The 9,789-nt window shown below is 46.1% G+C and overlaps 3 protein-coding genes across 3 annotated transcripts in view; 2 read left to right on the top strand and 1 right to left on the bottom strand.

Moving 5' to 3' along the window:
• IFT20 (intraflagellar transport 20) overlaps window positions 1-224 on the bottom strand; it is a 5,961-nt gene extending 5,737 nt beyond the window's left edge. The window contains exon 1 of the mRNA XM_010003821.1: window positions 107-224. Coding sequence (XP_010002123.1) covers window positions 107-224 — 118 coding nt within the window. The remainder of the gene's footprint in view (window positions 1-106) is intronic.
• On the top strand, window positions 184-5,271 carry TNFAIP1 (tumor necrosis factor, alpha-induced protein 1 (endothelial)). Its single transcript, XM_010003805.1, has 6 exons — window positions 184-457; window positions 957-1,126; window positions 2,399-2,488; window positions 2,593-2,645; window positions 3,677-3,872; window positions 5,053-5,271. The coding sequence occupies exons 1-6, from the start codon at window positions 241-243 to the stop codon at window positions 5,269-5,271; spliced, it is 945 nt and encodes a 314-aa protein (XP_010002107.1). The 5' UTR covers window positions 184-240.
• Window positions 5,272-9,717: 4,446 nt separating this feature from the next.
• The window catches only part of SGSM2 (small G protein signaling modulator 2), a 42,259-nt gene continuing 42,187 nt past the window's right edge, over window positions 9,718-9,789 (top strand). The window contains exon 1 of the mRNA XM_010003820.1: window positions 9,718-9,771. Coding sequence (XP_010002122.1) covers window positions 9,718-9,771 — 54 coding nt within the window. The remainder of the gene's footprint in view (window positions 9,772-9,789) is intronic.

The following is a 9,789-nucleotide window of genomic DNA, read 5'->3' as shown; positions in this document are numbered from 1 at the left end:
CGTGGGTGTGTGTGTGTGTGTGTCCTTGGAATCTGCTGGAAGTGCCTCCTCTGCATGGTGGGCTTTGTGCTCGTCCCTGGTCGTGCCAGGCCCGTGCTGATCCTGCCGGTCTCTTCCAGGCCCCGGTGGGAATGAGCGCCCTGGCCAGGCCGCCCTCGCCTGCCGCCTCCTGACGGCCCCACCACGGCGGGGCCCGCCAAGCCCACGCTCTGCAGGGTCGTCATCTACCTCCAGCGGGAGATGTCGGGGGACACGTGCCTCAGCACCCCCCTCTGCCCGGCCGCGGGGCCCAAGCCCAAGCCCTGCAGCTTCAAAGGGGGCAGCCTGGGAAACAAGTACGTGCGGCTGAATGTGGGGGGCTCCCTGTACTACACCACGGTGCAGGTGCTGACCCGGCACGACACGATGCTCAAGGCCATGTTCAGCGGCAGGATGGAGGTGCTCACAGACAAGGAAGGTGAGGGAAAGGCTTTTCTTCTTGGGAATCCTGTAAAACAACTGGGTTTGAATGGTGTTTTTTAAAATATCTGAAGGCTGTGTTCAGTTAAGGATGTAGGGAACAGTATATTCCAAAAATAACTGGGAACGTGGGGCAGCCAGCTCCCGTTGGCACTGACAGTCCTCTGTGCTTTATGAAAATGGGTCCTTTTGTTACTAGAATTGTCAGCAGAAGGGCTGTTGCCTTCCCTACGGTGGCAGCTGGTGTGCAGATTGTTGGTGTTGTTACAGAGGCTGAACAGACAGTGTGGGGGTGTCAGTGGTGTGGTCATGGGAAGGGACATCCAGGTTTCACTGTTAAAACTTGAAATAGCATTGCTCTGTTGAAAAGTCTGTTTTTCCTCCTCCCAGAAGCGTGTTCCACTTGTGCTAATGATGCCATCAGTTGCCTCTCTGAGGAGCCTTTTCTTGCCCCCTACTGCTGAGGTGACTGGAATGATGTGATGCTTGTTTTTCAGGCTGGATCCTTATAGACCGTTGTGGGAAGCACTTTGGAACCATTTTAAACTATCTCCGAGATGACACGATTGCACTTCCAAAACACAGGCAGGAGATCAAAGAGCTGATGGCAGAAGCCAAATACTATCTCATTCAGGGCTTGGTGGACATGTGCCAAGCAGCCCTGCAGGTAAGAAATTAAAGTAGCCTGGGAAGTTTTTAGTGGGTGGTTTGCTATGAAACTTACTTAAGACAACTCGAGAGTGTATTTAATGGTCTTAGAGGTGCAGCCTGGAAAGAAAATGAGGCAGCAGTCAGGTGAGTTCCTTTTTTTCTTTTTAATTTTCTTTAGGAATTCGATAGTGAATGAGTTCTTCTTGTGTGGAATTAAATAAAAGCCAGGCATTTAAAGGAAGCTGCTTGAATAAATATGATTCTTTTGAATGTGTGTTTTAAAAGACCTTACTGCATTTGTCTGAATTTCCCCCAGGTTATGTTGCGTCTAATTAGATAATATTTATAGGCAGAATGGGTTTGAATCTTTGAAAACATGGTACATTTTTGCTGAGTTTGAGTCTTAATGGAGGAAACCCCCCCTCTCTGGTCAGCACTGGGTGCTTTCAGGGCCTTGGTGTCAGTTTCCCACTACTCTGCAAATACGTAGGACTTGCTTTAGGAGTCCCTGCAATTTCCGCTGATTGAAATCAGCTTGTTCTGCCAAGTTTTTAATAAGGTTATCCCAGGTGCAATGTATTTAACATGTTAAGAGTCTTAAGATCGTGAAATGAATGTTTTCTGCAGGACAAAACATTGTGATTAATAAATACCTCACATATGCAGTTCAATTTACTTCTTACATCTGTTGAAAGAGAAGCAAAGCCACACTGACCATTTTCCTCCTGGCTTGGAATTAAAAACCTTTCTTCTAGAAACAGGGTGTTCTAAAGCTTTCCTGTCAGCTATTGAGCTTTCCCTAATTTGCTACATGAGGAATCTGGAGCCACAGGCTCCTGGTGGCTGCTGCTGTGTCCCAAGGGGCTGGAGCCTGTTTGGTGCTGTGCTGTTCCCACAGAAGCTGCTGCTTTTACTGCAGTGGTTGGAGTTGGTTACAATTGCTGCAAATTCTTGCTGTCCTTTTCTTCAAAAAAAGGGAGAGTGATAAACCCGCTCAAACCAAATATGACTTAAGCTCAGAGTCATTGCTATAGCTGACAAGGACATCCATCTGCATCCCAATATTCCAGTTACTGCTGCCCTCTGGGGCTGTGTTTCTGGGCTGCAGAGCCAGGTAAGGCTGTGTGGTTCCCATGGCAACATGGAGCTTTTCCTTTGCATCACAGGATTTGGGAACATGGCACATGGCTGGAGGGGCTGGAGAAGGCAGCAGCAGCAGCAGATGTTGGCTTTAGTGCTTCTCTCTTGAGTTAATTTCCTCCTCTTTTCTTTTTTCTCTTTAAAACAGGACAAGAAAGACCTGTATGAGCCTGTGTGCAGCATCCCTATTATCACCTCTCCCAAAGAAGAGGAGAGACTGATTGAATCATCCATGAAGGTATTTCAGGCTTTCCCACAACTGTCCCATGGCAGATGGACTCTGCTAAATGTATTCAAACATTTAACTTACCTTTCCTACTCTTTTTCTTTCTCTCTCAATAGCCTGTTGTGAAGCTGCTTTATAATAGAAGCAACAACAAATACTCCTACACCAGGTAAGTCAGTTTTTTCCCCACTGTAAGGGGAAGGTTTCCCTTCGCTGTGGGAGTAGAGGGAGGTGACATGACCAGCTGGTTTGGTTTTTTCCGTGTTATTTTTTTGTTGTTGTTGATTTATTTTCTGTTTTGTTTTGACGACAACAGTGGTCTTCTATGGATTTGAGTGCAGTTATTTTTGACTCTTTTGAATATAAATGGGAGAGAACACAACAAACTGTGTCTATTGAAGTCTAGTGGACAGTCTAGAGAAAGATGGACAGAAACAAGGGACAAGACATGAGAACAATGAGGCTATTAATGGTGGCTGAAACCGGATGGAACTTGGGTAGTGCAAAACAGTTTCCCTCATCATTGCAGAGCTAACTCAGCCATGATCCATACCTCTGCAGTTTAGATTTACTTTTGAGCCTGCATATACCTCTGCCAGCACTCTGACTTAAAGCTTTCTCACAGGTTTACTTGATTTTAAAGCTATCATACCATGTACATTCTTTTTTTCTCTAGAACATCTAGATCTGGCTTTGGAAAGCAATTAAGATCCCCCATGGTGCTGGCTGTCCATAAGTTTCCTAAATAACATATTCACCCTGGAAATGTGTGTGTGGTTTCACTAGTGCCACATGCAGCATACCTGGCTTTCTAGCTGGCCTAGCACACGGTGACTCTTTGGGGTTCTATTGTGACTAAGCTGAAGTACAGTTGGCCTGTGATTTAATTGTCCTGAGTGTCAGGCAAGACAGAGTTGTAGGTGGTTGATGCAATGATTTGGGAAATTGTGCTGTCAATATTAATTATATTACTTGACCTCTAAAGGCTGGTGGGTTTGCTTATGGGATCAGAGCATCTTATTTGTATCTGAATTGGCTATTGCCCTCTTTTCTTGGCAGCATGTGGCAATGAGTCACTAGTTATTTGTGTGCTGCAGTGAGATCAATGCCTAGAGCCTGGTGAGCAGGCAGGAGTTCTGCAGGTGCGGCTGGTTGGAAAACCACCAAAACCAAAGGCCTTCTTTCCTTGCTGTGTTTCAGTAACTCGGATGACAACTTGCTGAAGAACATAGAGCTGTTTGACAAACTCTCCCTCCGCTTCAACGGCAGAGTTCTCTTCATCAAGGATGTCATAGGGGATGAAATTTGCTGCTGGTCTTTCTACGGGCAGGGCCGGAAGCTCGCCGAGGTCTGCTGCACCTCCATCGTGTACGCGACCGAGAAGAAGCAAACCAAGGTAAGGGAGCTGCACCCACCTGTCTCTTGTGGTGGTGGAAAAATCAGGTTGATTGTACATAGCAGAAAGATACAGACTGAATGACTTAAGCCAAATTGCTAGGGCAAACAATATCACTGTTGGAAAAGCTTTGATACCAATGGTCCTGAATGTTGGCTGGAATTGATGGTCAGTGACAGGGAGATGACTAGGGTGGCTCCTCTGGGGGCTGCAGGGTGAGCTGGGGTCCTAGTGGAGATGCTGCCTGCCAGCAGGCAGGGCTCAGGGGAGACAAAATAGGGTGCAGGTTTGAGGAAGGAAAGACTGAGAATGGTAATTGTGAAAGCACGTGCATTTTAGCACTAGTGTCAAAGTTGATGGATTTTGTGTCCCTAAAGCGTGTAAATGCTTTTAATTTCTTCTCTAAGACAATGAAGTAAAGATCTAATTCTGCTCCTAATTATATCTACCTAAGTTCACTTCAGTTCCTTTGTGCTGTTTTTCACTTGCACTGATGTAGTCGCTGTGATTGGACTAAATGGTTCTGTCTGGGAGTATAAATTTCTCCAAAGTGTTGGAAAATATATACTGAAAAGGACAATACTGAAACTGATCTGTCCCAAATGGATGGGATTAAATGAATGGAATGGTAACATGAGCTCAAACACTGTTTAGAAAAAAGCACAATTAACATTGTGCTTTTATGTGCCAGACTCTAGAATATCTGTTTAAAACAATTCATCAGTAGTGCAGGCTCCAAATAATCAGCCTGTCTTGATTTTTCCCACATTTTCAGTGATTCTTCTCAGTCTCCCACCTCAGGTTTTGCAAAGGTACCTAAAGACTTGCTTTCAAGCACAGCACATCCTAAAGAGATGAGTTATGTGCATGACAATGTGATAATGATTAGCATGATAAGTCTACAGTGTCCAGGGGTGCCTTTCCAGGTTGGGTGACTAGAGCCCAGTGTTGGCACTTCAGAACCAGAACTGCCTCCTAGGACAGTTGAACAGAAAGGGTGAGGTAGGTGAGCTGGTGGTGGGAGTGGTCCTCTGCTAGGACCTGGGCTGCTTTGCTCATCTTCCTCACTTACAGTCACTTCCCTGTCCTTACAGCCCGTGTCTTTGTGGCTCAGGTGTCCTCTCCCTGGCGGGTCCGTGCAGTCACCCTGTACAGAAAGGACCTGTGCTGTCTCTTCTAGGTTGAGTTCCCTGAGGCTCGAATTTATGAGGAGACACTGAATGTCCTGCTGTATGAAACCCCACGGGTCCCTGATAACTCCCTGCTGGAGGCCACCAGCAGGAGCCGCAGCCAGGCGGCCGCCAGCGAGGAGGAGGAGGGTCTGGAGCTGCGGGAGCGCGTGCGCCGCATCCACGTCAAGAGGTACAGCACCTACGACGACCGCCAGCTCGGGCACTAGCCTGGCAGCCCGGGAGGGGCTCTGGGCAGACCAGGGAGCAGGGAGGGACCTGTTGGGAGCTGTGGGTTGGTCTGCGTGTGGCCTCTTGGCTCCCTGGAGAAGCGAACGGGCGTTCTGTGCGCACAAAGCAACACTAAAGGCCGAGGCCTTTGGGGAGTGAGATGTGCATTTTGCACCACTGCTTGAAATACAGACTGTTCCCCTTGCCCGGCACGGGAGGAGTGGAATTTGGACACCAATTCTGGCAGCTTGTGGTCACTCTTGCACAGCCAGTGCAGCTCTCTTGCCTCCTGTGAGAAGTACTGCATTCCCCAGATGAGATGGTGTGGTTTGAAAAGCCTTTCCCAGATACCTGCCCTCTTTGGGCTGTGTACAATGGAACTGCCACATTTTAAACCAAAATACTGAAGAGGGGGTGGGGAGAACTTGAACATGACTACTCTTGGCAAACACTCCATCCCATAACCCCCAGAAGGAACGGTTGCTGCCCCATAGTCAGGTGCACTGCATGGGTGGTTGGTCCCACCTCCTTCCCCAGTGCACACACAAAGGTGGTCTGAGATAGCTCTCCTTAGAACTCATTCATTCTGAGGCATGCTGTTCCAAAGAGGTCAGAGTCAAGTCATCACAAAACCTCCCCTTGTGAAGAATGAGAAAACTTTGGAAATGTTAATACACATGAAATGACTTTTCTTGGGAGATGGAGAAGTGGATATGGGAATGGTGAAGGAAGAAACTTCAAAGTGAAAGAACTTCAGGAACAGACTGTGGCAGGGTTGCCATTGTTGAGGCTTGTGCCAGTGTAATCCTGTTCATACAGACAATGGCAATCTGGGGAATTAGTTTGACATCGGTTTCCTCCTGTGCCCTAAAAGTGCTGTTTGATGTTAAATTCCTTAAGCAGCAGGGGAAAAACTGCAGCAACTGAGGGGATACAAAGTAAGCAGCATTTTATAGTGCTAGGTAATTTTCACATACTGGAGGGTGAATTCAGCTTTTGTTGCTCTGAATCCTTTCTAGAGCATAGGAGTTGAAACAGAAGAATAGTCATAAAAGTCTCATACTAGCATGAAGCTGCCAGAGGCTCTGGGCACAGGAGGCAGGCAGCTTATACTGGATTTAAAACTGAAACAATCACTTTTATTCTGAGTGCTTGGTTGGGTGCTAATTGTGATAGCCCTTTCAGAAGGCTGGGGTCAAGGCTGCTCTGGAATCAGGTTCAAGTTCAGTATGAAAAGTTGTCACTGGGTTTTTTAATGCTTTTGTGTCTCAGCTGTAAGTCGCAGATTCCAATGTCATGAACAGTTCCTTGGTGGCTGTTCCTTGGCAGCTGTGGGTGTGTGACAGCAGTGGAGATGCTCCACAGCTGCTGTTGCCTTCCCACCTTGTACATGGAAGCTCTGGTCTCCATGATGGTCAGTCTTGAACTGCTCTGGCCAGTGCCAGATCTACTTGCCAGTTTTAAAGCACACTGCTACAGAAGCCTGACAAGAAAATAATCCCTAAATAATACATGAAAGTCGTAAGTAGAATGAAGGTGGTGGATTGTTTGGTAGTAATAGAAGAAGGGAAGGGAACAACAAAATTATTCCCACTCATTTAGGCTTTTGAAAATTAAATTGTTGAGGCTTGGTAAGAAAACACTAAAGGCTGCAAACTCGCAGGGTTGGATTGTGCCAGGCTGTGCCCCTGGCAGCATTCCTGTCATTCCCCTCCCATCCAGGAAGCAGCTTTGCCACAGCAAGGCACTTGCCTCTTTCTGAAAGGCCTCTGGAAATCTCCAATAACCTCTTCTCTTTTTACATTGCTTTCTCTAAGTTGTTGTTTTTCAGCTGGTTTGGGTTTGTTTTTTCTTTGGCAGTGAAAATACAGTTGCTGAGATTAGTTTTGACAAAGACTTTTGTTTTGTTTTTCTTTAATTGTGTTGGAATATGATGTGCATTTAAAAAAATTTCCCCTCCACTAATGACACGGTGGTGGGTGCTTTGAGACTTCCAGCAGAGCCTGTAGTGATGTGGTCTCTGTGTTGTGCTTAATGGCTTCAGTTTATTCCCTTGTACTTTTTTTCATCTTGTAACAAATAAGATTGTAATTTAAAATTCATGTATGGCACTTCTGTTTCTTCACAAATGATTGATACTTTTTTTTCTTGTTAGTAGCATAGTGAATGTTCACAGATTAGGTAAGTAATGCTGGATGTCTTGCAAAACTGTTCAAAAGTTATAAGCAGAAAAATGTAATATTTGGATTTCTTTTCTCTGGGGAGTACAGGTATGGGAGGGAGAATGTGCAAGAGAATGTGTCAGATCTGTGTGCTAATCCAGGGGCTTTCGTTCCATGGGGGAATTCTGTGCTCCCAGAATTCATGAATGAAATGGATTAAATCTGTGAATGATTGGGCTGTGAGAAGCAGAGAAGAGCTGGTGTTTTGGTCTAGTTGGTTTTCTCTCCCATAGCCAACAATTAGTATTACATTTCTGATTTGAGTTTAGATTAAATTAATCTTGGAAACAAACTTCTTTAAGAACTGTCTGGGTCGTGATACAACCTGGCATCATGGAGAAAAAGCAGCTCTGAAAGGATGATGCAGTTGTGAGGTGCAGCATTCACCTGGCTGCAGCAAGCTGCCACTGCTGGAGAGAGCAGACAGCTGTGCCTCCTGAGACTCTGCTGCCTCTAAATATCACAAATTGTCATCCTTAAGACAGTACAGACTTCTCACTGTATGCATTTGTCTGCAGGTAAAGTGACTTGCAGTGGCTCCCTCCACAGCCCCTCAGTGTTCACTGATGTGCCCGTGGGTTTGTAGTTGCCTTTGGGAGGAGGAAAAGCCTTTCAGCCTTGTTTGTGATGTATGAATTCTCACTGCAGCAGCCAGCTTTCATTAGCTGCTCTCACTGAGACCTCACTGCTCTCCTCACTCAATTTGAGTGAACTTGTGTGTGTTCAGGTGCTGGGTCAGCAGGTGGGAAGAATGGAGAAGGTGTCTGTCCTGGGGAGCCAAAAGCTGTGCTAGGGGGGTGTGGATCCCTGGTGGGAGCCTCACGCTGCAAACTGCCTCAGCCCTTCTGCAGAGGGGGGACTTGGTGCCTTCCTGAGTGTCTGGTGTTAAACAGCTTCTCAGTCTGAGTGTTAATTGGGCAATAGTGTCAAAAGGGAGAGCTCTGCAGGGGAGCAGCCTCCAGCCGGTTGATAAATGTCCAGACAAAACTAACTGTTTAACCTTCACCTTGACATTTTGGTTCTGGTACCGTAGACGTTTCTCTCATTGCAGCCTTCTATTCCACTGACTTTATCTCTTGCATTTCTTGGATAAAATAAAGCTGAGACTGGGAGGGCACTGGAGGGACTGACATGGATGTGTTATTGAAAAGCTGCATTCTGCTTGGAACAGGCAATTCTTACTGTGCTTTTGAGTAGATTTTTGTTTTCTGGTGAGGTTTTTTCATTTTCAGACACAATTCACTCTAGGAAATACTGAGGAAGCACATCTTAGCTGAGTGTGTCTGGCCCAGCAGCCCCTGTCTCATACAACTAGATTATATCCTTTGACAATCCTTGGCATTAAATCTTTGCAGCCAAATTCTACACCATCCATCCTGTTAGGAGAACTACTGAGGTTTTATTTAGGGATGAGTGGGCATGAGTCCTGTTCACAGCTTTGCCACTAACTTGGTGATAAACAGAAAGTCACTTTTTCTGTGTGTAATTTCTCCTCATCTGTAATAAAACAGTGGTAAGACCCTCCCCTACCTCAGAGGGATGTTGGAGCTGAATTTGTATAATAGTAGAGGTCTTTGGATTTCTGTAATGTTTTTCATCCAGAGCATAGTGAATATTATTATTGATCTTGTTTAAACTGACATTCTGTGATCAAACTGTTTTCTTGTAGCATCAGACTTTGTTTTATGTCTAACTTTTAAGAGTCAGCATAATGGATAATTAATGCAGTAACCATGTTATATTTTTTTCAGTGCATTAAATGGAACACTAATTTTTAATAAAGGGTTATATTTTGTGTTCTGTGATTTTTCTCCAGCATCATAACCTTCAATTTGTCTCTGTGTTTTTGTCCTACGTTGTAGTTGTGATGCTCACCAAGTCTTCAGGATTCCTGGACCACATCGATACTTGCGTCAGTAAATGGCTTTTGTGTTCTCTGGAGCTGTTGCTGCCTTTCACCCGTGCCACCGCAGGCTGCCTGTAGGTCTCAGGGTGCCTACAGGTGCCTACAGGTGCCTACAGGTCACCTGCAGCCAGCTGGGCTGGATTTTCTCTGGGCTTTTCCTGTAGTAGTAGAACAGCAGCTTCTCATGGTCATGGAAATAACTGCGTGTTCACGGAAACCAGAGCATGTTCATCTTTCACGAAGTCTAAACACGATTTGTATTAAAAGCAATAAATATCAACTGCCCCCTCTTGGTGCCTGGCCCCGCCCCCGTTGCCATGGCGCCGCGGCAGGTGCCTGGCCCCGCCCCCGTTGCCATGGCGCCGCGGCAAGTTGCCTGGCCCCGCCCC

The sequence above is a fragment of the Chaetura pelagica genome, unplaced genomic scaffold, assembly GCF_000747805.2.
Source record: "Chaetura pelagica isolate M959 unplaced genomic scaffold, ChaPel_1.0 scaffold638, whole genome shotgun sequence".
Lineage (NCBI taxonomy): Eukaryota > Metazoa > Chordata > Aves > Apodiformes > Apodidae > Chaetura > Chaetura pelagica.
The sequence above is the reverse complement of the archived record's forward strand: the minus strand, read 5'-3'. Positions and strand labels throughout refer to the sequence as shown.

Bases quoted from the DNA above. Each gene is read 5' to 3' on its own strand.
- TNFAIP1 (XM_010003805.1), top strand. From the start codon at position 241: ATGTCGGGGGACACGTGCCTCAGCACCCCCCTCTGCCCGGCCGCGGGG. The intron at 2,489-2,592 runs GTATTTCAGGCT...CTCTCTCAATAG, and splicing joins TGATTGAATCATCCATGAAG to CCTGTTGTGAAGCTGCTTTA. The intron at 2,646-3,676 runs GTAAGTCAGTTT...GCTGTGTTTCAG, and splicing joins AACAAATACTCCTACACCAG to TAACTCGGATGACAACTTGC.